This window comes from Oryza sativa, chromosome 1 (genome assembly GCF_034140825.1).
Source record: "Oryza sativa Japonica Group chromosome 1, ASM3414082v1".
NCBI lineage: Eukaryota > Viridiplantae > Streptophyta > Magnoliopsida > Poales > Poaceae > Oryza > Oryza sativa.
This window is the reverse complement of record NC_089035.1, coordinates 43008480-43024995: the sequence shown is the minus strand read 5'-3', so window position 1 is coordinate 43024995 and position 16516 is coordinate 43008480. Positions and strand designations below refer to the sequence as shown.

General features: G+C 41.8%; 3 protein-coding genes and 1 non-coding gene across 4 annotated transcripts; all 4 read left to right on the top strand.

The window, feature by feature from the left end:
• The first annotated feature begins 5616 nt into the window (after positions 1-5616).
• LOC107277144 (protein NRT1/ PTR FAMILY 2.3) lies at positions 5617-8891 on the top strand. The gene is made up of 4 exons (XM_015779852.3): positions 5617-5813; positions 6004-6221; positions 7249-7829; positions 7901-8891. Exons 1-4 carry the CDS (start codon positions 5747-5749, stop codon positions 8751-8753), a joined length of 1719 nt encoding a protein of 572 aa, XP_015635338.1. The 5' UTR covers positions 5617-5746; the 3' UTR covers positions 8754-8891.
• Positions 8892-9194: 303 nt separating this feature from the next.
• LOC9268634 (mitochondrial import inner membrane translocase subunit PAM16 like 2) lies at positions 9195-11425 on the top strand. The gene is made up of 4 exons (XM_015772478.3): positions 9195-9471; positions 9612-9699; positions 10798-10928; positions 11072-11425. Exons 1-4 carry the CDS (start codon positions 9469-9471, stop codon positions 11189-11191), a joined length of 342 nt encoding a protein of 113 aa, XP_015627964.1. The 5' UTR covers positions 9195-9468; the 3' UTR covers positions 11192-11425.
• Positions 11426-12128: 703 nt separating this feature from the next.
• Positions 12129-14773, top strand: LOC9271196 (uncharacterized). Its single transcript, XM_015787109.3, has 11 exons — positions 12129-12533; positions 12681-12866; positions 13035-13136; positions 13216-13272; positions 13371-13466; positions 13544-13636; positions 13753-13878; positions 13985-14017; positions 14102-14152; positions 14288-14366; positions 14467-14773. Exons 1-11 carry the CDS (start codon positions 12267-12269, stop codon positions 14478-14480), a joined length of 1104 nt encoding a protein of 367 aa, XP_015642595.1. The 5' UTR covers positions 12129-12266; the 3' UTR covers positions 14481-14773.
• An 829-nt stretch (positions 14774-15602) lies between these two features.
• On the top strand, positions 15603-15675 carry TRNAR-UCU (transfer RNA arginine (anticodon UCU)). Its single transcript has one exon. It is a non-coding gene; the product is annotated as a tRNA-Arg (tRNA).
• The last annotated feature ends 841 nt before the right edge of the window (positions 15676-16516 follow it).

Sequence of the window (16516 nt, the reverse complement as noted above, 5' to 3'; positions counted from 1 at the left end):
GGCTCGATGGCGGTCCTCGACGGTGGCTATGGCTCGGCGGCGGTCCCTTGCTGCGGCGGCGCAGCGAGGAAGACCATGGCGGCGACGCGATAGGACGCGGCGAGGGCGTGGCAGGATGCAGCGAGGAGGACCACGGCGGTGGCGCCGCAGCAGGGCGCGGTGAGGAGGTCCATGGCGGCGGTGGCACGGCAGGGTGCGGTGAGGATGTCCACGGCGGCGCGGCTATTGCAGGATGTGGCGCGGGGGCCGTAGACGCCGGCGAGGAGGGGGAGAAGAGGCCTGCAGCCGCAGTCGCTGAGGTCCGTGAAGGAGGAAGCTGTAGTCCTAGCAGGTGTTGCAACTCTGATGTTGAAATTTTCCCTTTTGTTTGATTTTATTTGAAGACTTTGTTTGATTTGATTTCAGTGGATTTAATTATGAAATAACTTGATTGATAGTAAAATAATGATGTTTGTGAATTTATAAACTAACAGAAATATAATTTATTGTGAGCAAGCAATGCAAAATGATGATGTGTGAGTAAATGGTTGTCTAGGGGTAAGATTGTCTTTTCATGCAACTTAACGGAAAGATGCTAAGGGCAGTTTGACGGTGATGGCATTTTTGGGAGAAAATGGCTTGTGCAATGGCATTTTTGGGAAGTTGACTTTGTCGATGACATTTATGGGATTAGAGTGTTTGTCAATGGCATTTCATGGATTTTCTCTTAAATTAATCTCTAAATTCAGAGGATCGATCGATCTTTAATTAGTTTGTACTGTGAATAGTCCCTTGTTTTTGTTAACCTCTGTATTCACTATTCAGCTTATATCGTTCAGAGACCTGCCAGTACTGTATTTTGAATCTTTTTGGTAGTTAAGGTTGACGCATACGATTACACACACATAAATTAATCATAGTTTGGAAAACTGTAAAGGGGAACACATAAGAAACTAACAGCTAGCTGGTACGTAGTGAAAAACGTATCTTTTTGAATCTCGATGAAATATATCATTTGCATATAGAAGGAGAGATCTAAATCAATAGAGCTATCCATGCATGATATGGATGCATGGACGACAAATTAATTTGCATTGGGACCTCCAGACAAACATGCGATCGATCAGCTACAAGATCGTATTCTCAAGGGAAGACCACCATGTGTCCATGTCCACTATACATACTCAGAGCAATAATTCATTTTGCTCCTCTTTTCTGCATATTTTTTGCTGACATGTATAGTTAATTACGGCATTGTTTTCAGATGCTTTATTATTAGTGGACACAATTTGTGTTGCGACCTTAATTAATTCCTAAATCGTGAATCTTGATCTCAATAGCATTCGTATTGCATACGTACGTATATATGTACCTAATACTCATATATATTATTACTTAATTAGTCATAAACAATTTGTGTTGTGACCTTAATTAATTAATTCCTAAATCATGAATCTTGATCTCAATAGCATTAGTATTGCATACGTACGTATGTACCTAACACTCATATATATTATTACTCAAGTAGTCATAAGATAGCAATCATTTCGGCTAGACCTGGACATATATGGATTATATGTAGGGAAAGATGGAATACATAATACTCCCTCAATTAAAAATATAAGTCTATTTTATTTCGTTAAGAGAAGGTTTTGATGACCAACATTATCCATTAGGATATTATTTTTTATACAAATAATCATGATTAAGTAAGTGTGTTTCAATACAAATTTAATATATTTCAGTTTTATATAAGAAAAGTATTACATACGTCCCAAAATGTATCTAACTAGTGGACGATTAGACATCTCTTACCTATTACTGTAAATCTGGATAATTAGTGTCCAATCATGTACTAGGTAGCTATATTTTAGTACGAAGATAGAATATCCAAATAGAGTATTTATTGGTCAAAGTTTATCTTAATGAAACAAATATGTTCGATACATATATTTTGAAACACGATGGAGTTAAACAAATCGAATCCCACGATAAAACAGTCCGTGCATATATGCTGCCACAATATATAGTGATTTGTCTCGTATTTTTAATCCACTTCTCTCAAGGAGGACCCTAATTAATCTCTAAATTCAGAGGAAATGATCTTTAGTTAATTTGCTCGATCTATGCATAATTCACCCCTTCCTGTTTTTGTTAACCTCTGAATTCGAAGTTCAGAGATCTGCCAAAGTGCCAATATATAGTGTATTCTTAACCATTTTGGTAGTTAAGGTTGAATACGATTACATACAGATAAATCAAGATCAGCAAACTGAAATAAAAAAAATCAAATGAACGCACAAGAAAATATTAAGGGGTAACCAGTAAGAAACATATCTTGAATTAATCTCAATATATGTCTCTTAAGATTTAAGAAACATATCTTGAACCTCAATGCATTCGCGAAAAAATATCTTGAATCTCAATGAAATAATCATTTGTATGTCGCCACGCAATTTTAATCTTTACCATTTCTCATTAAACAATCAATTGACATATCCATATACATGCCTCTAATTGTATAAACAGTACTCAACTCAATTTGATTCTCAGACAAATTAACGATGTGATGATTATTTAACAAAGGCAAAGCATGATCGATCTGTGTAGCTCACCCTAGCTAGTGCCTGTCAAGCCTGGACATGCCGATCATGGAGGCCACCACCGGCGAGTAGTAGTACGTCGTCGTCGTCGTCCTTGATGCGGCCGCCGGCGAAGACGTCGGCGTCGTCGGCCGGTGGGAAGCCATGCCGGACAACCGCACCGCCGCGAGGATCGCCGCGCCGAGCTCCACCGCCACGCGGAAGACTTCCTGCAGCCTGCAGATGCTCCTCCTCAGGACCACCTGCATCACGATCTGGACCACTGCGCAGTCCATGGACGCCGCCGCCGCCCCCGCCGCCGGCCGGCCGGCGGCCAGCCGTCGTCTCGAACACCGGTAGCTAGCTAGCTAGGCTAGCTGATCTGAGCCTGGATCTACAGCTAGCTAGCTAGCAGGGGAAAAAATTGCCCTTTGGGTTACTTCAATTCAAGCTCTCTCTCTCTCTTGTTTGGAAGGGTAGCTAGCTTAGCTTCTTGCCAAGCGATGGCAGAAGGTGAGGTTGGATTTGTCATCTAACCATCCAATAATAATAATGCAATAATAATTCAATAATAACTTGGCTGATAGCAACAGGCGGTTACAAACAGGAACTGATATAATGTGATTTGGACGTGTCTTATATTATCGATACGATGCAATTTTTTGGATGACTAAGGATATATACAAATATGAATGATATTTTTCAAGTTGTAGCAATGGGGTAGTTTGAAATAAAAAGGATACATTGAGCTAGTTGGGACCTCATGAGATGCATGAAATCACGACAAACCGAAAAAGAAACAGCTAAGCATTATACATCAGCTGACAAGTAGCTATAGCAGCGCTGTAGAAAATTGCATACACCAAATAAAAGGACGGCTATGAATACATGCTGCACAGGAGGTAGCTTTAATCGACGGTCACCGGTGGCAGTGTGAATTGGACATTTGGGACACATGATGAGCTCATACCCATGTGGTTGTACCCCGGCTGTACTGTATCTTTCTTTTTCTGTAGACTACTGGTAGTAAATTAGTAATTTGTTAAGCAAAGTTGCTGAATTTGTAACGATTTAGGTATGACCTGTACTAAAAGAATGATTTCTCAATCTTTTTTCTCACAAGTACTGATAAGAATATGCTTATCAGTACTTAAAAACATCACCAGATAATTTGTACTATATTCTTCGCATATACGATCCCTATATAAACATTTTTATAATTCAAATTTTATACGCGATACTGGTTCTGATATACGGGAATTCAAACATTTCAGTCAATTAGGTTCTTAATTAGGAGGAAAACCCAAGCAATTTAAAATTTGGCAAATAAGATTTTGTTGAAAAAATTCTACGGGAATCCTTCTTTTCCTTCACTTTTTTGGTGGATTTTTAGCATGATCTCAAATCTCATGCATGGTTTAAATTCCTTTAAGAAATCGGAGGCACCATGTCTTTATCTATCTGCTCAATTAGTCTAATGATATTTCTCCTCTAAAATTCGTACGAGTTTCCCGCGGAGTATCTAAACAAAATTCAATAAAATATGTTTTAAATATTTATGTAGAATAATTTTATGTCTCTTTAATTTGTCGCTAAACGGGAACCACGCGTGATGAACTTACTATAGCTTATCATGTGACGATCATTGGCAAAATATATATGGTCGGAAGTTCATCGACGGCGTGTCGGCGAGAATTAAGCAGACAGACATTGGCTTTAGGCTTTGTTTAGTTGAAAAAAATAATTAACCAGCATGTCACATCGGAAATACGGATACATATTTAAAGTATAAAATATAATCTAATAATAAAATAAATTACAGATTCTGTTAGAAAACTGCGAGATGAATTTATTAAGCTTAATTAATCCATAATTAGTAATGTTTACTGTAAGAGCAAGTTCGATAGTATAGCCAACTATTAGCTCCAATTCATCTATAGCTAATCTAATAGCTCATTCATACAATAGTTACATATTACACTATTAATATTTAGTCCCACCTGTCATACACACACTGAGTCTGTGCTACAGCTGGCTACAATCTGTAGCCCGCTGTCCTTCTCTCTCATCATTTATTTCCTTAAAATATGTTTATAGCTGGCTTATATGTTTCATGGCGAACTATGTAATTAATTTGTTTTCTATATTTAATACTACAATGTTTCAAACATTCAAGGTGAAAGCGTGCAAATTTTTGTTTTGGACTAGACATGCCGTTAATTAGCGTATGCATGCACACAGTACCTGGTGGGGCCCAGCAGCAGTGGATGAGGACAGCCATGTGCTCATCCCGCGTTCCTCGCGCGGTGGCACGCATCTCGAGGCCCCGCTCCGCCCGGACTAACCAACGACCAACAACGAACCAACGAATCAGCGATCAAGGGGGTGTCGACATACATGGCGCCATCACGATCCATCGATCGACGATTTTTTTTCTTTTTTTTTTAATAACCATCGACGATCGAATTGATCATCATATATATCGATCGTCGTTTGCCGGAAGTCGTCGTACCGTTATATTCGATCGATATATAGACGACACGACATGCCGGGTCCATCAGTGCACACACATCTGGCTGCATTCTTTAATTTGCTTGCTCAACTTTGTTTATTTCGATTAATTTGCTACTACTAATTAAGTAGCTATAGATCGACAGATGCATTGCATCGATTGGTGACAATAACACAGAGCAGCTCGATCGAATATAATCGTCGTTAGTTTAATAAATCTTGTGAGACAAAATGAAGGTATATATCCTCTCATCATCTCAGTGATCACCAGCCAGTTAGTGGCAGACCTATGCTTTAGCTCCATGGCTGCAGATAGATACAGTATATGATACTCCAAATCACCGGTAGGCAATGGATGAACAGTAAATATACTGCTGCTGTTTTTATATAGGTAGATCTGTATAGCTTAGGGTCAGCTAGCCGCCATGTGAAATTATTCCCTTCATCATTGTACGTGCACTACCTTCGATCGATCGATAGATATGATATTCCATTCATCATGTGTGTGCATGCCTATATATTTCAATATATGCATACGTCCATCTCAGTACCATGACCAAGTAGCTCAATCGGTTAATTAATCTCTGCTACTTATAATTATAATTAATTGATTATTAGTCACAATCCAGTTATATCAAGCTAGCTTAATTACCGGTACCAGGCCAGTATAATATATGGCATCCGACCATGAAAACCACACGAAGAAAGGAGGCTGGATCACTACTATTCCGTTTCTCGCAGGTCTATATACCATCTCCCATGCACTTGCATTAATTTCATTTTGAGTAATTAGCTAGTTATTATAGCTACACATTAGAGTATACACATGCACTACATGGCTTGACACGTTAATTAAGTTTCGTCGTACAAAAATTTGTGCTTTTGTAGGTGTTTTAATAAAATGTTACTACGACTTAATGTATGTGTGCAGGAAGCGTGGTAGGGTTGGGGATGGCGATGAGCGCGACGAGCAGCAACCTCATCGTGTACCTGGTGCACAAGTACAACGTGAAGGCCATCCACGCCGCCCAGATCTCCAACGTCGTCCGCGGCTGCATGCAGCTCGCCCCCGTCCTCGCCGCCGCCCTCTCCGACGCCTTCTTCGGCCCCTATCCCATCGCCGTCGCCGGCCTCGTCTTCTCCCTCCTTGTAAGCATGCAACCTCATCGTTTTTTTATACTCCCTCCGTTTCAAAATGTTTGACGCCGTTGACTTTTTAAAACATGTTTGACCGTTCGTTTTATTCAAAAAATTTAAGTAATTATTAATTTTTTTTCCTATCATTTGATTCATTATTAAATATATTTTTATGTAGCATATAATTTTATATATTTCACAAAAGTTTTTGAATAAGACGAACGGTCAAACATGTGCTAAAAAGTCAACGGTGTCAAACGTTTCGAAACGGAGGGAGTATATGTAATCATCGTCGACACCAAATAATTAAGGATTTACTCCCTCCGTCTCATAATATAAGTGATTTTAACTTTTACTTGCACTGTTTGACCACTTGTTTTATTAAAAAATTTATGCAAATATAAAAAAGAAAAGTTGTGCTTAAAGTACTTTAGATAATAAAGTAAGTCACAAATAAAATAAATAATAATTCTAGAATTTTTTGAATAAGACGAATGGTCAAACAGCGTAAGCAAAAAGTCAAAATCCATTATATTATGAGACGGATGGAGTAAATAGTTAACCTGCGTGTGGTTCGTGGGTTAATAATAACCAATTATAACATACTAAGTACATATATCAATTTTTTTAGTGCCATCCTTAATTTATTCTTCACGGGCGGTCCAAAATAATATCGTAGTGAGAATGTTTGAGGCTGTCTCAAATCATATACCATTAAACCACTAGTGAAAAACTGAAAACCTACATTTACACGTTCTATTGTGTCTCGTCATCAATAAAACTAATATCGCAACGTAAATGTTTGAGGTTGTCTCAAATCATAAACCATTATATCACCAGCGAAAACCTATCTTCTGTGTTCTATTATGTCTTGTCATCAATAGTACTAAGGGGCTAGGCGGTTAACCTGCGCGTAAATATCACTGCAAAAATGTTTGAGCTGTCCCAGATCGTAAACCACCTTTGAAAACGAGTAAATCCACCTGAGAAAATATGTCTGTGGAATCAATAATGTCGTGATGCAAAAATGCGCATGCAGTCATTTGTACTGTTCACGTTGACGGCCGCGCTCCCGTCGCTACTCCCGCCGCCGTGCCAGCGTGGCGCCGGCGGCGGGGGCGCCACCGCGACGTCGTGCGAACCGCCGAACGCCGCGCAATCCGCCGTCCTCTACGCGGCGCTGTGCCTCCTGGCCGCGGGCAACGGCGGCACGCGGTACAACATGGCGGCGCTGGGCGCCGACCAGTTCGCCGGCGAGGGGCAGCCGCGGCGGCGGCGGCAGGGCGGCGGGTTCTTCAGTTGCTACTTCGCGTTCCTGTACGCCTCCTACGCGACCGGCGACACGGTCCTCGTCTACGTGCAGGACGGCGTCAGCTGGGCCCTCGGCTTCGGCGTCTGCGTCGCCACCACCGGGCTCGCCCTCGCCGCGCTGCTCCTCGGCTCCCGCCATTACCGCCGGCCCGTCCCCAAGGGCAGTCCGTTCACGGCCATGGCCAGGGTCGCCGTCGCCGCGGCGAGGAAAGCAACGGTGGATTTGGGTTCACGAGTCCAATATTACCATGGATGCAATCGTGACGACGCAGTGCCACGAGCTGACCAAGCTCCAAGTGACAGATTCAGGTATGCAAATAATCAAATTCAGATTGTTCAAAAACGTATGTACATGAACGAATTTTGAAGAAATTTGTTAGGTTTTTGAACCGAGCGGCCATGGTGGTGGCGGGGGAGACGAGGGAGGAGGACGGGTCGGTGGCGAAGCCGTGGCGGCTGTGCACAGTGCAGCAGGTGGAGGACGTGAAGTCGGTGGTGCGCGTGCTGCCGCTCTGGTCGTCGGGGATCCTCGTCAGCGTGACGGTGAACGCGCAGGTGAGCCTCACCGTCCTCCAGGCGCTCACCATGGACCGCGCCGTCGGCCCGCGCTTCGCCGTCCCGGCGGCCTCCATCACGGTCACCGTGCTCGCCGCCTTCGTCCTCGCCGCCGCGCTCTTCGACCGCGTCGCCGCGCCGCTCTGCGCCGCCGCCGGCAAGCTCGCGATCACCCCGCTACGCCGCGTCGGGCTCGGCCACGCCCTCAACGTCGCCAGCATGGCGGTCGCGGCCCTCGTCGAGCGGAGGCGGATCGGCGCCGCGCGCGGCCGCGCCGCGGCGGCGGCGGCGGTCGTGCCGATGTCGGTGCTGTGGCTGGTGCCGCAGCTGGCGCTGACCGGCGCGGAGGAGGCGCTGCACCTGCCGGGGAACACGGCGCTGTTCTACGGCGAGCTGCCGGCGTCGCTGCGCGGCACGGCGACGGCGATGCCGCCGCTGTTCATCGCGGCGGGGTCGTACCTGAGCGCGGCGGCGGTGGACGCGGTGAAGAGGGGCACGACGTGGCTGCCCGACGACCTGAACGCGTCGCGGCTGGACTGCGTGTACTGGACGCTCGCCGTGCTCGCCGCCGTCAACTTGGGCTACTTCCTTTTGTGCGCCACCACGTACAAGTACAACAATTACGGTGGTGACGATGGCAATGTGAAGGCCCAGACACAGACTGACGACGTTTCATGACTGACTGTTTGACTTATCTTTAGTCAAGGTGTTTTGCGAGATATATATACCTTAATCTGTACATATATGAATTGTGTGCGATAGCACGGCAATGATGAACTGGATATGAATTGAAGCTCAATTGTTATTTGAATTGAATCTGATCTGATAGCACAATACAAATAAAGCACTCTTCAAAATCAAAAAACAAAAAGAAAGAAATACTTACAGTCCATGACATGTAATGGGCCTGAATGTAAGAAATACTTACAGTCCATAAGATGTAATGGGCCTGGATGTAAGAAATACTTAGTCCATAGCATGTAATGGGCCTAATTTAGGCCCAGTAATAGATTGTACCTTTGGGCCGAACCTAGTGCGGGTTCCACTACCCACTCGTCTTTCGTGCTTCCCAAGACGAGTCCGAATCCACAAAGCCAAACCCGAGCGCTCCTCCTCCTCGCAACCCCGATTCACAAAGCCAAGCCCGACACAAACACCAAGCCACCGCCGCCTCCGCCTCCGCCGCCGAGAGAGAGAGAGGACCAGCCAGCGATTCGCCGCCGTCATCTCCAGCTTCTGCGGGAGCAACACCGCCAGCGCGCTCTCCCCTCCCCGCCACGCCTCGCCCATTGGGATTCGCCGCCCTCACCGCGAGCTCCCACGTCGAGGTCACACCTAGGGTTCCATCGCCGCCGCCGCTGCCGCCAGCGAAGGAAGAGGAGGATACAGCGAGATGGTATGCTGATAATGGATTTTCTTTTTTCGGATTTGTTTTTTGCTAGTGTTTTGTTCTTGTTAATCCTTCCCCTTTTAGAACTTAGCCCCAATGTCGCCGTGCTTCTAATTTACCCTTTTTTGAAACTCCTAATTTGTCAGGCTGCTAGGCTTCTCGCGAATCTCCTCGTCATCGGCGGCACCGTGCTGGGCAGGGCCGCGGTCCAGGCGTATCGCCAAGCCATCGTCAGTGAGTATCCCATCTCTTCCTCTCATGAGCTGTTCTTACTCAATCTCAATCTTGCTGCTGGTACCCCTTAACATGCTGTTTTACAAATCGTGATTGATGGCCACAGTAATAGTTGTTGTTAATTGGATTCGTTGTGACCTACTCATTGTTGTGCAGCGCAAATGGTATTTTGAGTACTCTGAACATACGCGGCATGTTGCACTGTTCCTTGTGGTTTCTTTGTTAGCACGGTTTGGATGCTAGTATGGTGGTGCTGGGCACTATTAAACACGATTTTTTTGCCAGTCAAATTGAGGATACCAAAAAATAACTTACTGTCAAATTAATGGACAAGAAATAAGCACCTAACTTGATCCTGACCTGTGTTATTTTTCTTGTTGGCATCTGTAACAAGCATGTGCTATTTCCAGTCTGTTAGTTTCTTTCATATATTTATCACTAACTGCTTGTACTACAAATATGTGTTATGTTGTGTATTGATTATTGAAGTCATCTGATGATTTAAATAACCATTTGATAAAATCAAAATGATGCCTTCAACTTGATTCAGCTTTTGCATCATGGTTCTTTAGTAGTTCAGTTCACATCCTTGTTATGCCTATGTGGATCATACAACAATTTTAGGCTGTGCTTTTAACCTGTAACTTTTGATGATTCTCGATCATGACTGAGTTAATGGGATATTGCATATACTGTTCCAAATAGTTTGCTTGAAGATTAGCAGACTGTTGATTGCATATGATTGTGAACTGTCTGATAATTTTCCAGTACAGATATTGTTGAACATAGCTTTTTCCTGCCATAACCTTCTACCAATATTCATGCTAAAACATCTAATTCTTTTATTATTATCTAAAGCGACATCTGTGAATTTGTGACTGCATTGCTAAATGTTCCATGGCACACATTTTTTTCTGAAAGGCAATCAATGATTTTGCGGTCCATTCTAAATGTTGCTCAACATAGCTTAAGTAGCCTACTTTATATGCTTCCAATTTATATGGAAGCATTTGCTTCCTTTGCATCTCTTTTGACTATACCATCCATGCCACGCATTCCCTAATGAAATTAATAATAAATTCTACCTTTGTCCTGTAGATGCAAACAAAACTGGAGCTGCCCAGGAAGCTATAAATGGTATTCGAAGGGCCAGCAAGGCCATGACTGAGCAAGAAGCCCGGCAAATACTAGGTATCAGCGAAAAGTCGACTTGGGAAGAGATCGTCCAGGTTTGTGACAATGTGCTTTCATTAACTTGATACATTCCAGCAAATCAATTTTCTACCAATTAAGACTGTTAAAAGCACATGGCAGTCATTTGCTCTAGCCAGAAACTAGCATTGAATTTCTGTCTTGTTGAAATACTTTGCAGAAATACGATACTATGTTTGAGAGGAATGCTAAGAATGGGAGCTTCTATCTCCAGTCGAAAGTTCATCGGGCTAAAGAATGTCTAGAAGCTGTATATCAAAAGCCCGACGTACCTAGCTGAGGTCGAGTAGCTTGCATTTGAAGCGTTTGAGATCTATCTAATTGATCAACCTGCCAGTGTGGCTGAAGATCGCGATTATTGTTAATTGGTTGTAACGGGATGTCACTTAACTTGGCAATAAGTACTGTTCGACAAAAAAAAGAACACAAGTTCCACCGATTTCCATCCGCTGTACCTTTTGTGGTTCTCTTAGGTTGGAATATATAATGGATGAATCATGACTGCGTTTCATGATGTAATGGTCTTATGGCCACTTGTAATTGTTTGATCCAGCAGCTATCTGCGCTCATGCTTGCTTCGTCCATGCCACATACTACTACTGATGCCCCCAACCACTTCAGCGTGTCATTATTATTATTATTATTATTATTTTCTTTTTGGTATTTTTAAGCAAAGGCTAATTGCTGCCATCGTCAGCAGCCTAACAAGCAGACTTGCATCCACGAATACGTGAATACTGAGACTTGAATTTTTCAGATTTCGAGCTTCTGTTTGGGGTTTGAAACTCACTGAAAACTCAAGTTCCAAACTGTAACATTAGTACTCCCTCCGTCCCAAATTATAGGGCATCCTTTTTTTTAAAGGAAAATCAAACTCGGTAACTTTTGACTAATAATCATACTAACTATATTATGCATGTTATATCACTAAATTCATATTTTAAAGTACTCTCATGTAATGCTAATAATTTCATATTTGTTGGGATCATAGAATGGAATACAATACTGGACAAAGTATGTTATTTAAAACCGTGTAAAAAAATATAGGCATTAGGGACAGAGGGATTATATTTCATGGAAAAAATATATTATAATAACCTTTTTAAAACCACCAAATTAAAGTGCCAAAGATTGATTGGGCCAAAAATTATACAGGCTCCTCGGCCCGGCCCAAGCCGAGGCGTCTCCTTCCCCTTCTCCGACTCGCACATCGCCACGTCCAACTTTTTAGGTTTCCCCTCCCCTCGCGAGTCGCGATCCTCTCGGTCCTGACACGCAAGCGTCTCCGCCAATTCCTCGCCTTTTAGGCCTCGATTCGATTTGCGTCGGGAGCTTGACGACGGACAGCAATCGCAATGGCGGCAGGGAGCAAGAAGAATCCAGAACCTTCCTCTTCTTCTTCTTCAGGCGATCTCGGCGGCAAGACCGTACAAGAGCTCCTCGACATGGACAAGGATGCCGTCTCTGAGCTAGTGTCCGACCACTTCCATCAGCTGTACTCTCTCCAGAACCATCTTGATGTTGATGATGATGATGATGACCATTGGTCTGAACACAATGAGCAAGAGGATCGATCTCAGTTGCAGGAGCGGCTAGCCTTCTACCGCATCATAGGTTATCAGGTAGTGTGTGTATCTAACTATCCCTTACTCTTAATCATCATTATATGTAGATATGATGAGCCAAATCCTGTGTATGTGTTTTTTGTTCGATGCATCTTCTCTTCTTTGTGTTAAAATTACTCTATGATGATCTGTCTTCTGTTGCAGTTATCAATGGGTGGCAAGATTGACGAACTGGACATTGCAAAACTGAAGGAGAAGTACTCTCCTGAAATGCTTTATAACAAGGGGTATTTCCAGTACTATGAGGATAGTCTTGAATGGTACTTCGATCCTGAAAGATGCATGTTGACTAGCCTTGATGACTACCAGAGGCTAGTGCTTTGTGATAATGTAGGTATCGTCGTGTCAAAATTTTGATTCCTCCATGACAACTACAGAAATTAATGCTTGCTTATTTCTGTCAGTTCTTGGTACAACCAACTGTGTTGCTATAATGGACGATGCCATAGTAGATGGCCGCTTGTGCAATTAATGGACCATGTATTATTCTTTGTGTAGGGTTTGTACATGGACTGGGATCAATACCACTCAAATTATAGTACCTACGAGAGTGATCTAGCATATGTCAAATTCTGTGAAGAGCTAGCAAATGAGACTAAGGTATGACTGACTCAAGGTGAAAATACTGGCCATATGCCATCTAATCATCCTTGTCTGATGTCATTTATTCACATGGCAGTGGTTTGAAGATTATTTGGTACTCATTGCTGTTAAGGATAAGGTAACCATTGGTCAGGTAACCATCCCAAAAGCCATTTGTGCCTAATAAACTGTTGTGCAATGTATATTTATGTTATAATGCGTCAATTGATGGCAACTGTTTCCATTGTTTAGTGGGACAAAGTTAAAAATATAGTTTACCTTCAAGCACTGAAGATCGCACTACGCATTCGTGTTGTTTCTCTAATGCAAATTATGGCTGGTTTCCAGGTAATGCCTCCTGTTAATTTTAATTGGCAAGCATAAGTGGTGATGGTATTTAACAATAGTACTATCTTCTAATTTAGGAATATATATGGAGCATGCGGTTTGATTGTTGTAACTACAGGGATTTTGATGGTGTGTATTTTGAGGTTTGGAAGCGGGTTGCTAAGCAAAAGGTTAGATTACTTCAATGTGCACAACCATGCAACTTATGGTGCTTCTTTTTCTGTCCGTCATTTGCTTTATATTCTTACTTAGTGACGTATAATTATGCTATTTCATCTTCTATCAGATGGAATTCACTGATGCTCTGTCGGAACTCTATAGAGAAGATATGTTTCCCTTGCGCAATGTTGATATTAAGGATGAGCTTGACAACATTCGAGTGAGAGCGGGATTCCATTCGATGAAGGAAAATGTAGGTTCCTCTTCTCAGTTTTGTTACATCAGGATGATTTTGAACTCGTCAAATCATTTCGTCAATCCATCCATCCTTATCACAATTTTGTTTCTCTGTTGTCCAGTACGACATCTACGTGGCTTGCATTGACGAAACGGTAAGCCTGCATTTGCATGAGATTCATCCCTCAACTGGAATATGTTCTTCACATAAATCACACTGATGGAACATCTATGTGTAGGTGCCAGAAAATGAAGCTCGTCAATTGATCAAAGAGGCCGTCATAAAAATGGTTAGTGGATTTATTTCCCTATCAAGCAAACCTATCCTGGGTAGTAGTTGATAATTTTCCTAATTGATTATGGTGTTGAGTGCCTTCTCCGAATCGGTCCTATTTTGCTAATTCTGAGGCGAACTTTATCTTCAGAATCGAAAACCAGAGACTTATTTGGATTACGCCAGGAACAAGTTGCAAATCGCACAAGATATCGGTTTGATCACCAAAAGTACGCATACACTTCTCAACAGTGGGACATGATTTATATACATCTTTATAATGGGGACAAATCTGTGGATTCTAATTTTTCTTGTATTATTTACTTGTAGGTACACAGGACTAGAGCCAAGATCCTAGAGGTCACTGCACAAAACAGGGGAGACAATAGTGAAGCAAAGCTTGCCATGGACAACTAAGCAAAAGGTGGCCGAAAGTGCAATTCTTTTGCTGTGTTCGCGAAAAAAAAGATGGCCGAAAAACTATTTTCTTTAGTACTAAGAAGAAAAAGGATATTGATGCTACGGTTTATTATCTGTAGTTTTATCCATTGTTACACTCTGCAACTATATTACATCCCGATGTAAATTGAAATTTATGCATTGGCCATATGTCACTGGAAATCTGGAATGCTAAGAATGGGACTATGGGAGCTGTATTAGCTGAGGTCTCGGTAGATTAGCTTGCATTTTAAGATCTGGGGTACCAAATTGATCAATCTGCCGGTGTGTTATAAATTAATTGGTTATATGCCGGGACGTGGTTCACTTAGCACTTGACACGATACACATCGTGGTGCTTAATTCCTGCCTTTGACATGGAGAATCAGGTGCAAATGTAGTGTGATCCAATGTATCCACCAATTGAACAGTAATTATAATTTCAGGGCTTCTTCACGATGTAGGATAGGAAAAACGTAAGAACAGAAAAGGCATAAAAATATGATAGGAATATATGTGTAAACCAATATATTCCTCGTGCACAGGATTTTTACAACAAAAAAACTTTAGAGTGGATTCCTTTTTTCATGTGAAAACATGGGCAAGGAATAGTGTTCCTCTGGAATTGAAGGTAGCCAATTCTTCGAAATGAATGCATCTGCAGTACCTAATTCAAAGAAATCATCAATCCTCTATTTTTCGTACACATTTCCTCCATTCTGAACGAGCCCTGATCACTAGGGGTGCTCCTGGCGTGGTGGTTTCCTGCATGAGATGCAATCATTTAACTACACATCACGATCCAGCAGTTATGGTCACCAAGCGAAACGACATATCTACGAGCTAAAAATAAATTATGAATAAAACACACACATATATATATATATATATATTAATAATTTAAAAGTAAAGGCTGAAAAATAATTTTGGACGAAAGAACAATATAATCAACTCAAATTTAAGGGGGAGGAAAGATGAGGCCGCAATAGTTAGTTGTAGATGATTTTTGTTCGCCTTCAGTCATATAAGCGCCCGTGGCCTAATGGATAAGGCGTCTGACTTCTAATCAGGCGATTGTGGGTTCGAGTCCCACCGGGCGTGTTTTTTATTTCTTTTTTTTTTAAATCGAGGGCGTGTATTTTTTGTGGGTTTGAATGTTTTTTATTTCTTTTTTTTTAAATCGAGGTGTTTTTTATTTCTTTTTTTTTCAAATCGAGGGCGTGTATTTTTTGTGGGTTTGATACTAATATTCTCTACTTTTTTTTTGTGCTCCCGAAACATCATCATTACTTAGTAGTACCATCTAGCAAAAAAAGAGAATGTAATTAAAGATGACGGTAGGGGCGGGTTGAGTGTACCACAAAAAAAGCGAATTTCTTGAACTACTTTTTTCGGGTAAGAAGATTAATACGATGACACGACGAGTGTGTCGTCTTTGCCATCATCTTGCGACGTGCGGCGTCGTCTAATATGTCATCATCGCTCTCGTGATGGTTGCTTTCACGCAATGTTCACCTAGGAGTATCTCAATCAAACTAATTTAGCAACATCTAAAATATTAAATTAATTTTATTAATCTAAAATTGAAAATATTTGTTTTGTATTAAATTACAATTACATTTTTACATGAATTTAATTAAAATTAAAGATGTTTAACTAACAAAAATATAGATTTATAAACAAGGGAGTACTCCCTCCGAAAAAAAAAACTAGGTTTTCGTGTCCAACGTTTGACTGTCCATCTTATATGAAAATTTTTTATAATTAATATTTTCATTGTTGTTAGATGATAAAACATGATTAATACTTTATACATTACTTATCTTGTTAATTTTTTTAAATATAACGGACGGTTAGAAACCTAGGGTTTATGGGACGGAGGGAGGAGTACCACATAAGCAGCCTTGTTCGTTGACCATTCGCTAATCCAGCTCCTCTCTCT

What these genes read in the sequence shown, in the direction of transcription:
- LOC9271196 (XM_015787109.3), top strand. Translation starts at nt 12,267, where the DNA reads ATGGCGGCAGGGAGCAAGAAGAATCCAGAACCTTCCTCTTCTTCTTCT. An exon ending in ACCGCATCATAGGTTATCAG is followed by an intron (nt 12,534 to 12,680) that starts GTAGTGTGTGTA and finishes CTTCTGTTGCAG; the next exon opens with TTATCAATGGGTGGCAAGAT. An exon ending in GGCTAGTGCTTTGTGATAAT is followed by an intron (nt 12,867 to 13,034) that starts GTAGGTATCGTC and finishes TTCTTTGTGTAG; the next exon opens with GGTTTGTACATGGACTGGGA.
- LOC9268634 (XM_015772478.3), top strand. An exon ending in GTATCGCCAAGCCATCGTCA is followed by an intron (nt 9,700 to 10,797) that starts GTGAGTATCCCA and finishes TTTGTCCTGTAG; the next exon opens with ATGCAAACAAAACTGGAGCT. An exon ending in CTTGGGAAGAGATCGTCCAG is followed by an intron (nt 10,929 to 11,071) that starts GTTTGTGACAAT and finishes AATACTTTGCAG; the next exon opens with AAATACGATACTATGTTTGA.
- LOC107277144 (XM_015779852.3), top strand. Translation starts at nt 5,747, where the DNA reads ATGGCATCCGACCATGAAAACCACACGAAGAAAGGAGGCTGGATCACT. An exon ending in TACTATTCCGTTTCTCGCAG is followed by an intron (nt 5,814 to 6,003) that starts GTCTATATACCA and finishes GTATGTGTGCAG; the next exon opens with GAAGCGTGGTAGGGTTGGGG. An exon ending in GCTCCAAGTGACAGATTCAG is followed by an intron (nt 7,830 to 7,900) that starts GTATGCAAATAA and finishes GAAATTTGTTAG; the next exon opens with GTTTTTGAACCGAGCGGCCA.